Here is a 14,270-nt window from a genome sequence, read left to right as displayed (position 1 = left end):
AGAATTCTGTATCTTGTTGAATATTATAATGATCAGAGACTATTGATTCGGGCTGTGTACTGGAAAAGAGAAGACATCTGCAATTCATGCCCACTTTAAAAATTCATGTGTTACCTATTAATGGTAGGCACAGAGAACTCTACTATACTAACATATCTTCAGTTCAAAATGGATAGCAATACCCTACAGAATAAATGTAAATACTTTTTCTTATTTAAAGAAATAACCCACCAGAAAACCATATAGATTCCTTAAAGAACTAAAAGTAGAACTAACATTTGATCCAGCAGTCCCACTACTAGGTATCTACCCAGGGGAAAAGAAGTCATTATATGCAAAATATACTCGCACATGCATGTTTATAGAAGCACAATTTGCAATTGCAAAAATATGGAAGCAGCTTAAATGCCCATCAACCAATGAGTGGGTAAAGAAAATGTGTTGTATATATATACATACATATATATATATATCATATATATATATATGTCAGGTCAAATTGGGAGTCAAAGTCAGTTAGTGAACCCCAGAAATTATACCTATTTCCCCTTTGCTATACCTACTCCCCAGTTAGAAGCTACTTACCATACACACACACACACACACACACACACACACACACACACACACCATGGAATACTATTCAGCCATAGAAAGGAACACAATAATGGAATTCACGGCAACCTGGATGGAGTTGGAGACCATTATTTTAAGTGAAGTAACTCAGGAATGGAAAACCAAATATCATATGTTCTCACTTATAAGTGGGAGCTAAGTTATGAGGATGCAAAGGTACAAAAGTGATATAATGGACACTGGGGACTCAGGGAGAAATGTAGGAGGGGTGTGAGGAATAAAATACTACACATTGGGTATGGTGTACACTGCTTGGGTGATGACTGCACTAAAATATCAGAAATCACCATTAAAGAACTTATCCATGTAACCGAAACCCCACCTGTTCCCCGAAAACTATTGAAATAATTAAACAGAAAAAATACATACATATATATATATAAAAAAGATATAGCACACCATAGTTATTAATTAAACAAATGCTAGATTGTAAAATGAAATAAAAGCCTTCAAGTGGGGTATGTTTATGAGATGGGAACGGGGTGGAGAGAAATAGAATATCGTGTCCTAATGTCTAAATCAGATTGCCTATCTAATCAGATTAGTTGCCTAAAATGACTGCAAAATAATTCAACAAGTTAGATTGAAAAAGGGTTGAGTTGAGCCGGGAAAGGAATGCTTTGCTTGACAAATTCCATTCAACAGACAGGCTAACACGTAAGTTAGAAATTCCCCGTCCCAAAGAGGAGAGTACCTGTTCTGGGCATTCACCTCCACCTGGTCGGTCACCTGTCCCAAGGATTCTTCCTCCTGCTTCTGCCGCAGCCGTTCCTGTCGGGCTCGGCGGCGCCGTTCCCGGGCTGCCTCCTCTTCATCATCATCATTCCTCTGGTAGGCGATTCTGCAACATTACAAAGACAACCTCTTGAGCATGCCACTTGCCAAATGTCTTCACCAACTTCTTGGCAGGAACAGCCCTGAGCCCTTTTCTGAACTTAACTGCTTAATGAACCACATACGTCTAAAAGGATGGTTCAGTTCCTTAAGTTTAGAGACCTAGTCAACTAGCTTTCAAACTTTTAACTATGTGAAGTGCATTAATCCAATAGCTACAGAAGATAATTTACAATTACCAAATAACAACTTAAACTAAAACATTCTGCACAAAAACAAGTTCCTTTGGAAACTGCGGGTTAGCCTTTTTTTTCTTTTTTTTTTTTTTGAGACGGAGTCTCACACTGTCACCCGGGCTGGAGTGCAGCAGCACGATCTCGGCTCACTGCAACCTCCGCCACCTGGGGTCAAGTGATTCTCCCACCTCAGCCTCCCAAGTAGCTGGGATTACAGGCATGTGCCACCATGCCCAGCTAATTTTTGTGTTTTAGTAGAGATGGGGTTTCACCAAACTGGCCAGGCTGGTCTTGAACTCCTGACCTCATGATCTGCCTGCCTCGGCCTCCCAAAGTACTGGGATTACAGGCATGAGCCACCAGGCCTGGCCTTGGGTTAGGAATTCTTTACAAAGCTGATTACCAGCATGTAAGATTTAGAAGAAGGGACTCAAAGTATTGAACCAAAAATAATCAAAACGCTTACTTCAAAAGATACAGCATGTTGCATGAATTATTTGTGTAGACACTGTCACGAAGATCAGAAAAGAATCAAGTTACACTACCAAACCGAGGCTGGTGCTAATAAGCCAAAATTATTAAATTTATTTAATAATTATAGTAAACATAATATTATAATAAATATTATTAAAATTAAATATTATATTCGGTAATAAGTATTATTAAAATTGGGAGTAGGATATCTTCTTTGCTGGGATTTTGTTTTTCCCTCCAGTTCCTTTTCACTGGAGAGAGAAGGTGTTAGTGACAATTGGTAGGATGCTTCAGAGTCAGTGCATTTTGAAGGGGTGGCAGCTCTCTTTAAGGCCCCCCTCTTTTGCTCTAAAACATGCCTTAGTATCATACCACTGCCATGCTGGGCACATCACAATGGCCCACAGGTGTGTATTTAGCTAGAAGTCGATGGGCTGAGGAAGGCAGAAGAGACACAGAGGACTTCACATGTGTATATATTACTTAGCTCTTTTTTTTTTTAAGACAGAGTCTAACTCTGTCACACAGGCCAGAATGCAGTAATGTGATCACAGCTCACCACAGCCTTGACCTCCCAGGCTCAAGCAATTCTCCCACCTTAGCCTCCTGAGTAGCTGGGACTACAGGTGCACACTACTACACCCAGCTAACTTTAGTATTTTTTTCTTTTTTTTTAAGAGATGGGGTTTCACTATGTTGCCCAGGCTGGTCTCGAGCTCCTGAATTCTATTTAGCTTTTGTAGTCATCTAAAGTGAACGTCTATTTGAGGAAATTACAAATCAATATCACTATGCTAGGTATGTTTCTCCTAATACTTATTTCCAAATAAAGAATTGGGGCTGGGGAACTGCAGATGCTCAAACTCAAGAGGAAATAGCTATTTTGAACTTGTTTGACTTAGCTATTTTTGAAGGTAGAATGTGTACTGAGATACAGAGTGCCGAGAAAGGATGGGTGCTGACTCGACGGGTCAATGGGTTGGGTATGGGTGTGGGGCTGCATTGTGTAGCAAGCTGCTTTTTGTACTGGAGAATTACAGTGTTTTTCTTACAATGTTACTTACATATCTACAAAATAGAAATCCAGATATGTAAACATTTCATGCTAATAATTCTTTTTAAAATTGTGGTAAGAACACTTAACATGAAATCCACCCTGTTGGCATATTCTAAAGTGTACAATACACTTTAAAATTGTAAAAATTGTTAACCATATTGTTAACTATAGGTACAATGTTGTATGGCATTTCTCTAGAACATGCTTATAATTCTTACATCATTGCAAAGCCAAAATAATTGGCAAATTAAGACAAAACAGTAGAACCATACCACTTATACCATATATTAACCTAATATAACTGATGATGGTGTGCTCATGTTAGAGTTATACACTAGGCATTTTTAGGCTTAGAGTCAGTACTTCATTTCATCTGTGTCATCTTTTGACTTCAATAATAAGAATGCTATGAATGTTTTTTTCACTGAGGTATCTCATAAAAAAACAGGATTAATGATTCCGAAGGTTGGTTGGTTTCTTCTTTGCTACTTGAGAAAATCTGACCTCATGTTTACCAAAATCTGCTCATGTGCAATCCTCAAAAGCCAATACAAATAAAGTGTCACTTAGTAATTCTATAAAATGGGCTGGTTTACTTCACAAATATGGAGGGGGGGCAGTGTGATATAGTTGATAATGGATGACTAGATTAGGATTCAGAAAACTTGGGTTTTAAAATTGGTCTCTTACTAATCTGCAGTCCTTTGATTAATCTTTTAAAGTTAAATTTTAGAGTTAAATTTTCTTGTGTGTGATAATCAAATGAAATAATAGACAGATATGTCGTGGCAAAACATTCTGCACTGCAGTGTCTTCCTGTTGTTAGGAAAGTTCAGTTAAGGAGCCGCTTCGTGAGGAAAGATGAGTTCAATTTTAGACTTGTTGAATTTGAGGTGACAACATGACATGGTTCGAATGTTCCTTTCTAATTCAATCACATTGTAGTTGCAGTAGAAAGCCCTTCCCAGTGGTTTGGCTTCACCCTTCAGATTCTTGGCCTAATATTCATTTGGCTTATTTCTTGGTAGACAGCTTTAACCACAACAGGGAGAATCAATCCTTAATAACTGCTTCCCAAACTAATCAAAACAGGAAGTCTCAATTTGCTTTTTTACATCTCTGGATCAGCCATGAGGTCATGACTATTACTTGGGGCCTTCTTCTTCCAAGACAAGCAAGAGGCACAAAACTCCATATGGGATATCTCAATTGATAGGGTTAGGCTTTGTGTCCCTACTCAAATCTCATCTTGCATTGTAATCCCCAGGTGTCAGGTGTTGAAGCAGGAATGTGGTGGGAGCTGATTGGATCATGGGGGTGGTTCCCCCATGCTGTGCTCATGACAGTGAGTGAATTCTCACAAGATCTGATGTTTTTTATAAGTGTTTGGCAAGTTCCTGCTTCCCTCACTCTTCTCTCTTCTGCCACTTTGTAAAGAAGGTGCCTGCTTCCCCTTCCTCCGTGATTGTAAGTTTCCTGAGGCCTCCCGAGCCATGCAGAACTGTGAGTCAATTAAACCTCTTTTCTTTATAAATTACCCATCTCAGGCAGTTCTTTATAGCAGTGTGAAAACGAACATACACCTATCCTAAAAGCAAAACTCCTCCGTCCCCTTAATGGAATATAACCTTAAGTCCTTAATTTCCCACTATTTTGAGAAGTTACCATCTTTCTCCTTTCACCTACCCACTGGGCTTCATGGCTGGATATTGCTGGCTGTTAGCTCTGACATGAACTAGATTTGCCACATCGGCCACATCACATGTAACCTCTCTTCATCTTTGATTTCTCAGTGGAGCGACCTGAACAACCGATCATCTCCACTGTCTCTTCTGACTCTTCTCGCTCGGTACAGCTTAAAGTTTATAGGCAATCATTCTCCATTTGGAGCCCCTTTTCTAGGATACACAGCTACTAGAGTGTATTAGTCCATTTCACACTGTTATAAAGAACTGCCTGAGACTGGGTAACTTATAAAGGAAAGAGGTTTAATAGACTCACAGTTCAGCATGGCTGGGGAGGCCTCAGGAAACTTACAATTATGGTAGAAGGTGAAGGGGAAGCAAGGCACCTTCTTCACTAGATGGCAGGAAGAAGTGCCAAATGAAGAAGGAAGAGCCCCTTATAAAACCATCAGATCTTGTGAGAACTCACTATCATGAGAACAGCATGGGGGAAACTGCCCCATGATTCAATCACCTCCACCTGGTCTCTCCCTTGACACGTGGAGATTACGGGGAGTACAATTCAAGATGAGATTTGGGTAGGGACATAAAGCCTAACCATATCATAGGGCAAAATTTCTAAGGATCTTTTAATGACTGACTGATAAAGAAAGATATTAAGGTTGTTTATAAAGTTAAGAACAAAAACAAGAGCTAAAATGGTTTCATGGCATTTTCAATCATAACATGTCCAGTTGCTGGTTCAAGAACATATCAATTGACTTTATAGGTAAAATTGTGTCCATGCCAAATGACCTGATATGGGTGGAAATTCTTCAACTCTGAGGCTCCCTACATTCGCCTTAGGCATGCAAAACAGTCATTTCTTAGCTTTTAGGCCTCTCCCTCGTGGTGACGTTCCCATCCTACTAACACCACAGGTTTATTATCTTTTCTTTCAAAATTGAAAAAAAAAATACCCTCAATTGTTCATTCTTTTGGATTTTAAAAGCAACACACATATAAAATTTTTTTTAAAACCAAACAATTCAAAATGTATAAAGGAGAAATTAAAAGCCACTCCCTAGAATCATACCACCCAGATTTGAACATGATGAGTATGTGATACATTCTACCATTTTCCTGTGCATGCACAGACATTTTCCTTCTTAATAAAATAGGATTATGTCATACATATCATTTCATACACCATTTCTTTAATTTACCTTGTTTATGACTATTTTTAATATATTAGCAATATATAATTTCAATAGCAACACAGTATTCCACTTAGGTATACACATACATAATGATTACATGGATCTACTATGGTCTAACCAATTTTCTACTGAGGGACATTTGAGATTGTTTTCAACTTTATATCTTCTTATAAACAATGCTGCTAAGGACGTTATTATAGACTCACTTTAATCACTTGTTCAATTATTTACTTAGGAAAATTTCTCAGAAGTTAGAATTTCTGAGTTTAATTTCTGAGTTTAAGAGTATGCTAGTTTTACAGGCTTTTGATAATCATCGACAAATTGTCATTTTAACACCAGTAATGCATGAAAGCTAATTTCACCACAAAGCAGAATTTATTCAAAAAGACAAGTACACAGGATCCTTATTATATCAAATGATAGCACAGGGCCTGCTTCATGCTTCAGTGAAAGGCAAAATGTTGACATTTCTGATTTTCCACACGCCAGATTTAAATGTCTTTGAAATGCTGCTGACTAGTAAAAATCATACCTAACCAACCACTGGATTGTAATAAAAGCATAATAATCCATTTGTTCCTTCTGTGAAAATTCAGCAGATGCCAGTGTTAACCTGTCTGCCATATGCTACAGAACAAAGCCACTGACGTTCCCAGATGATTCAGAAGCAGTGTGGGATACTGAAGTTTATCTGAATCATCTGAGAATGACTGAATTATGTTTAATAGAGTTTAAATCAAAGGCATTTTATTGTGGATCTATTTTTTTTTTAAACTGGTAGTCCACAAATGATCTATAAAGTAATTCTCTGTGAAATAAAATGTTTGTTTGACCAGAATCCATGAACTTCCCACCTATGCTGGTTGGAAGAAGGTTTATTGTGGAGTATTCTACTTTGTTACTTGGTAAGTGCTTTTGCTCATCTTTTGGCACAAACACTTGGAGAAAGGTACAGTCGACCTTTCTGCAGCAAGGCCAGTTGACAGCAACATGGCTCACTGGATATTTGGGAGAAAGAGACATAATCTCGTGTGTGTGTGTGTGTGTGTGTGTGTGTGTGTGTGTGTGTGTGTTCACACACTGACGAATAAATGCAAAGAATTGTAAAAGTCCATCATAATCACATGATGTTACTCGATTGTGTGAGTATGAAAAAGTAGAGAGGACTGGCTTTTCTTCCATTCCTGGAACCACTGCTTAAGGGCCCTGGTGTTACAAGATAAGAAAAAAACATATATGCCATGGGAAAGCGCTCTTCTAATGCTGTGGCTTTTACACCAAAGATATTTTAGGTCTTTAACACCAGGCCCTGCTGCCTCAGTGTATTTAAGTAACAAGATAACCATGTTATAGTTTATGCCTTTTAGATAGAAAGTTCAAATAAATTAAAGTCTTGCAGACATGGCAAATGAGGAGATCATTGAGATGTTATTACATTTGGATGGGCCAGGGTCTAAAAGTATGCCAGACGAGAGACAGAGGAACTTGCAGAAGCTTCCTTAGCAAGACACCGGAGCAAGGCACGAGTTGTCCTCTTGCCCCAGTGTTCCCCCACCCCAGCTTCCCTATCAAATATTTCTCAAAACTTCTGCAACACTGGCAAAATTCTTATTATCATCTCAACTATAGTATAGATCGTCTTGTTTGATTTTTACTCTGTGTTCCCCGTAGTTTAAAGAATGTTGCTCTTATTCCCTTCATTTTATCTTTTCTCCATTTTGGTATCTTCTGGTTTGAGATTATAGGACATCATCCTTCAAGATTCAAGTAAAATCATGGCAATAGTATTTTATTAACAAAACAAGATCTCTTATCAGGAAGCCATGTTAAAAATTAAATCAGGGGAAAAATAATAGACATTTTTATGGGGAGGGTGCTGATTTTATTACATGTTTAGGCACATTAAAGACTCAGAGAGAATGAAAAAGAACAGTTTATAGAGAGTACAAATATTTACTTATTTTATGTTGATAATCACAGTACTACTCTGAGTACTTACCTAGATAACCAAATAGTTAATCAAGTTTGGATTTGCATATTGCAATGCTGTATTTTTTACATATGTGGGATATATAATATAGTTATTTTGCCTGTAAAAAAATTTAATAATATGTTTGAGGACTTTTCAAAATCAGTTCAGTAGGGCATACCTTTATTTTCATCATTTATGTAATAGGATACCACAGTTTAACCATTCTACAGAAAGACATTTTGGGTTCTTTCATTTTTTTCCCCTATTGCACAATGCAAGTAATTCTTTAGGATAGATATTGAGAAGTGAAATAGTATATGTTCATTTAAATTTAAAATTTAAAAGATCAGATCAGATTATTCTGCACAGCAGTTTTTTGTTTGTTTGTTTGTTTTTCTTTTTTCTTTCTTTCTTTTTTTTTTTTTTTGAGACAGAATCTCACTTAAGTACAGTGGCCCAATCTCGGCTCACTGCAACCTCTACCTCCCGGTTCAGGTGATTCTCATGTCTCAGCCTCCTGAGTAGGTGGGAATAGAGGCTCCTGCCACCATGCCCAATTAATTTTTGTATTTTTAGTAAAGAGAGGGTTTCACCATGTTAGCCAGACTGGTCTCGAACTCCTGACCTCAGGTGATCTGCCTGCCTCGGCCTCCCAAAGTGCTAGGATTACAGGCGTGAGCCACTGCACCCGACCACAGGAGTTGTTTTAATTTACATTCCCATGCTTTGTCATTTCAAATAGCCAAGCTGGGTCAACATACACTAAGATAGTCCACTGCTAACTGGTAAGATTAGAGAAAAGATGTAATCTTCTGTATCTTGTATTGCAATAGTTTCTAACATTTTAAGAATGAGGATCCTTTTAAAGTATTAAGAAAAAATTAAGATCTCATGACAAGTGCTTATACTTTTCTTATCTATTGATAAAATGTTTTCTAAAATATCTATAAATTCGATAGTGCATAAAAAGGAATCTGTATTTTATAAACCAGTGCATATATGCTTATTTGAAAAACAGTCATACATGAGACAACTATGCATCAGACTACAGAAAATACTTGGTGTGGACATGAATTTGGGAATCTCTTTCAAAATCTTCACCGCTGGAGAACCATTGCTGTATTGAAAGAGATTACAAGTGTGCCAGTGGATAGACTTTGAATTGTCACCTTCAACCTTTTTTGTGTTCTTCAATATTCCCTGTGCTTGATAAGCACACACACAAATGCAGACACAGATGCAGGCCCACAGGTTAAGTGAGAAAAAGCCTCAGAGAAAACAAAAGGCTCCAAGTATTGTAGTGAAGCCCAGTTATAAAAGACTTAAAGAGGACTCTATTCAGATCAAAGTTTCCAAGTCTGTTTTCCTTAATTGTTTCTGCCATATTCCTATATTCTGAAAAAGAACTCTGCACCCGAAATTCCAACAGATCAAATAAATTCACTCACAGAAGGAATGCTATTGAAGTTCACCATTTGTGAATTCATAGTAACTTACTGGCCAGTAGACAGTTGACTGGACCCCAAGATCAGCTCTAATCTTTCTGCATTCCACTGTCTCTGCACTTTCATATAAGGAGTCGTTTGAGAGAAAGCGGTGTTGAGCGATGGAGATTTCAGGCTGGTAACTGAGATACTCAATCCAGGACACTATCCTGTCCCCAGCTTTCTGCAGCTATACACTCCCCATAAAGGCCACACCCCGAAGAAGAATGCCTGGGGCTCACAGCCTCAAAAAAGGATGACTTCTTAGTCAATTACTTTTATTTGATTCCCATCATTATTGGTTCTGCTAATGGCATTGTCTGAACCTGGGTCTTAATATGGGATCCAACTTAAAAAGTTAAAACCTCATGTAGGTTGGAAACATGCTAATCAATTATTTGGAGGCAAAATGACTCACACATACTTTCATTATTCTTTTTCATATACCAAAACCCCCAGGGATTTTATTTCATAACATGAAATGCAAGTACATTCTCCAAACATATCCAAGTAGCTCTATAAATTGCTCAAACATTCTTAGCAAAATCTCAGACCATACTGTGATCAGGAGGGAAAATCCTGAGCTACTGAAATGAGTCATATTTGCCTTGCAGATTTACTGTATGTTTGAAAGTTAAAAGAAGTTTATAGAAACATTCCAGGCTCTTAAATATGATTTTGTTTATATGTGGTGTCTGCAAAATGTTGTGGTTTCGTTTAATTCACATAAAATCCAACTCTGAATTTTTTTCCTTGGATTCCTTAAAAGGCAGGCATTAAAAATTATGGAGGAAAAAAAATCAGGAAAATAAAAATATTTTTCGTATCAGAGTATGTTTAGACATTGATTAGTAAGTAGTCCATAGTCAATTGGTCTGTTATTAATATAATAGAGAGTGAAAGAAAGCCTTCTTGGTTTAGAAGAAAAAAAAATGTTCATGGAAATGTGCTGTATTATTTCATTGTGGGGTTCATTGCTGCTATCAGTGTTATGCCTTTTCCTGGGGTGAGAGCACGCAAGGGGATATATTACTTGGAAGACAGTTACTCAGGAAGCAAAGCATTTCCCACTTCATTTATTCCCCATTCTCCCACCCCATCTCCCCATACATAGACATAATTTGAGAGTCATTAAAGTTTGCATACCAACCATACTTGGGTTCTCAATAATAAAACACTGTGTACTTGGAAGCTTTAGTGTTCTTATGTATGTACTCACAAGTTGTCACCACCAGCCCAACATTTGCTTTATACAATGGTGACATCCCATAATTGGATGAGTTTCTATAATTACAGACCCTAACAGGGGAAACGTGCTGCAGAACAGAGTACACAGCGACATAAAATCCTCTTCTTGTGTCTACACATACCATAGCAGTCTGGTACTTAGCATCATTATGACTGGAACATCCTGTCCAACAAACAGATTAGGTCTGGTTGGTCCTGCATGGTTAGAAGGCACCCAGGGAGTACTGAGAGTTCTGATTCTGACTCTGAGTTTTAAAAGGACAGTTCTTAGAATGGTCCTGCTCCAGGGCAGGCAGATCCCCAAGCTTACAGGCTCATTTCTGAATCTATGCACATATTCACAGGACATTTTTAAATGATGGATTCTAATTGTTTGGGTTTATTATTTCAAGCTAAAAAGACTTTTATCATGACTTATATTGTACCTACAAATGAATGTGTAGTACATAACTACTTTATTACTATTATTAATTTATTTATTTATTGAGACAAGGTCTCCTCTGTAACCCAGCTGGAGTGCACTGGTACAATCTTGGCTCACTGCAGCCTCGACCTCCTGGGGGTGATCTGACCACCTCAGCCTCCCAAGTAGCTGGGACTACAGGTGTGTGCCACCACATCTGGCTAATTTTTGTATTTTTTGCAGAGACAGGGTCTCCCCATGTTGCCCAGGCTGGTCTCGAACTCCTGAGCTCAAGCAATCTGCCTGCCTTGGCCTCCCAAAGTTCTGGGTTACAGGCATGAGCCACCATGCCCAGCTGTGTACAAAACTACTTTAAAGAATAATCAGACACATAACCATGTGCCTACCACCCAATTTAAACAGCACCAGTTGTTAGGGATCCTTATGTGCTCCTCTTCAATTGCATACCTATCTCTTTTTAAATGCCTCCAAATAAGCACTAGCCTGAATTTTAGGATCTCTGAATTATTCTCTTGCTTTTCTTTGTAGTTTTACCAGCATGGTATGCATCACTAAACAATGTATTTTTCAGTGTTGCCTTTAAAAAAACTATACATAACAATACTGCATGTATTCTGTGATTCTTTCATTCGACATTATGTTTTTGAGATTCATCTATGTTTATATGAATAGCTGTAGTTTATAACAACAGAGGAAGCACAAGCTTTTCCAAACATTTCTTGAGATTATAATTTGTGAGATAAATGTTTAATTTCTTTTTCAATTGGTGCATTTTCTTTTAAAGCGTCCAGAAATTGTTTGTGATATTCAGTACAAATAAAATGAACAGAAACTGGATTTATCTTTTATTGAGTTCCCCTTTTTCTCACATTTATTTCTGAAAGAAATAATGCATCTGCCAACCCCAGTAAATATGGATTTTGGAAGGATAATTCCATGACAGTTTCCTAAGATAAACTAAAATCTATTCATCTTGTCACAAACAGGGACAGAATTTGCACCACCCCATCTACCCCAACCTATTAAATCAATAAGCTTGCTCAGATACAAACATTCACTTTTTAATTTATAAATGTTTACAAAGAATATGTAAGGAGAGACAGGGTTGGTGGTGGAGAAGATATCTATTGCTCCTGACTTAGTTACTTGAATTAAACTTTAGGGGAAATGAATGAAAAGGGATTATGAATGCTTAAGTGGCCAGGAAGATAATTAAAATAAAATAACCAAGCTCCTTCCTCTCTTTCCGTCATTATTTAAGATTCAACTGGTATAAATGTGACTAAAAAAGATAAGCCCAGTTACTACCTGGGTTTTCATGAACTTTACCTTTTCTTCATCCCCACCCTAGAATTCTTTGTTTATAAGAGTCTTAAAATAACGAGTAAGAATTTTAAATAGGCCTGGTGTGGTGGCTCATACCTGTAATCCCAGCACTTTGGGAGACCAAGGCAGGTGGATCACCTGAGGTCAGGAGTTTGAGACCAGCCTGGCCAACATGGTGAAACCCTGTCTCTACTAAAAATACAAAAAAATTTAGCTGGGCGTGGTGGCGTGCGCCTGTAATCCCAGCTACTCAAGACGCTGAGGCAGGAGAATCTCTTGAACCCAGGAAGTGAAGGTTGTAGTAAGCTGAGACCACACCATTGAACTCCAGTCTGGGCAACAAGAACAAAACTCCATCTCAAAAAAAAAAAAGAAGAATTTTAAATAAATATGATCCTCAATGAACTTAGGCTTTTAAAAAATGTTGTCAATCAAAAGTAAAATCTGAGTTGGAGCTGTTCTTTGACTGCTATTATCTAGTAAAGGACAATCTAGCTTTAATGTGCATAGTAGATGTGGATAATAAACCTTGGGCTTAGTCGTTTAAAGAAAATAAAACATTAGGAAACACTTCAGACCCAGGTGTTGATGGCTGGCAGCACTATATTTTTCTAGCTCTTTCTCTTGCATAGAGGTCTGGATCTGGATATGCAACTGAATCACACCTGCTCCAGAGCAGGATGTAAGGATATTCCCCCATTTCTACTGGCTGAGTTGGATGCAATGACATCTGACCACAGGTATATAAACAAGCACGTTATTTTCATATCTGAAGACAATCTCCTAGAAAGAGGAATTTCCATTGTCTTCTTCAAACGTAAAAAATATGAACTCCTTTTAGGTGAGTCTTATATTTAGAGTGATCTCACCCCCAAATCTGAAATGTTCATGTGATACAACACTAAAGTCCATAATCTCACGTGGTTGAGCTTCAAATTATGGTACTACTATCACATCGGTAAACATCTGACAAAAGACATAAAGCGATTGGAAAATGAAAGCAAGATGTCCTTAAATGGAGATTATAAGCCTGTGAGTAATTAAAGGGGTTCTCTGCAAGGGAAAGTGGTATTGCAGACATGTCAATGGAAACGGTAAACGGCATGTGGATGCCGCTAAATCAAGTCACATTTCTTGTGTCAGCTGAGTGAATTCTCAGCATCCTCTCTAGACAGGCTCTGCTTAATATGGGGAAATTTATGGGTAATGGATTTTCATAACAGGCCTTTTACGATCTTTCCCTCCCCCAAAAGTGCCCTCTGGAGCTTTTTTGCTTCCACTCTCATTTTTCTTAATTGGAAAAAGATTTACTATTCATTTCCTCCTTCCCAGGGCTCCTTTCCACTCGAGTGGCATTGCCTCCCATCTTGTTCCTCCCTCTTGTACCCCTCATCTCTTCTTCAGACAGGAAACTGTAACATATGATAGATCTGACACTGGGGCATTGTTGCTAGCTCTGCTAGTGAAGAAGTCACTGCCATTCTAATAAGAATGGAGTGAACCCTACCTGCCTGACTCCAGAGGTCCTGCACATAGCTATCTAACATCCAGTTGGTTCATATCCCCACTCCAGGTGCTAGCATTGGAGAGCTTTGTGTACCAGCGGCAGAAAGTAGAAAGACAAACCTTGAGTGGAGACAGGAAATGGGAAATAAAGGACCAAATCATGGATGCTTTGCCCACTGGAGAGAA

The 14,270-nt window shown here is 38.1% G+C and overlaps 1 protein-coding gene across 6 annotated transcripts in view; it reads right to left on the bottom strand.

Moving 5' to 3' along the window:
- The window catches only part of CALD1 (caldesmon 1), a 198,140-nt gene that overhangs the window by 42,350 nt on the left and 141,520 nt on the right, over positions 1-14,270 (bottom strand). For 5 of the 6 annotated variants that reach the window (XM_025379423.1, XM_025379424.1, XM_025379427.1 and 2 more), the window contains one exon: positions 1,331-1,477. In XM_025379423.1, the coding sequence (XP_025235208.1) occupies positions 1,331-1,477 (147 nt within the window). Of the gene's footprint in view, positions 1-1,330; positions 1,478-9,593; positions 9,835-14,270 lie in introns of those variants that run through there. The other variant, XM_025379426.1, reaches the window with a different exon arrangement.

Source organism: Theropithecus gelada, chromosome 3 (assembly GCF_003255815.1).
Source record: "Theropithecus gelada isolate Dixy chromosome 3, Tgel_1.0, whole genome shotgun sequence".
In the NCBI taxonomy this organism is placed as follows: domain Eukaryota; kingdom Metazoa; phylum Chordata; class Mammalia; order Primates; family Cercopithecidae; genus Theropithecus; species Theropithecus gelada.
This window is presented reverse-complemented; position numbering and strand designations above follow the sequence as displayed.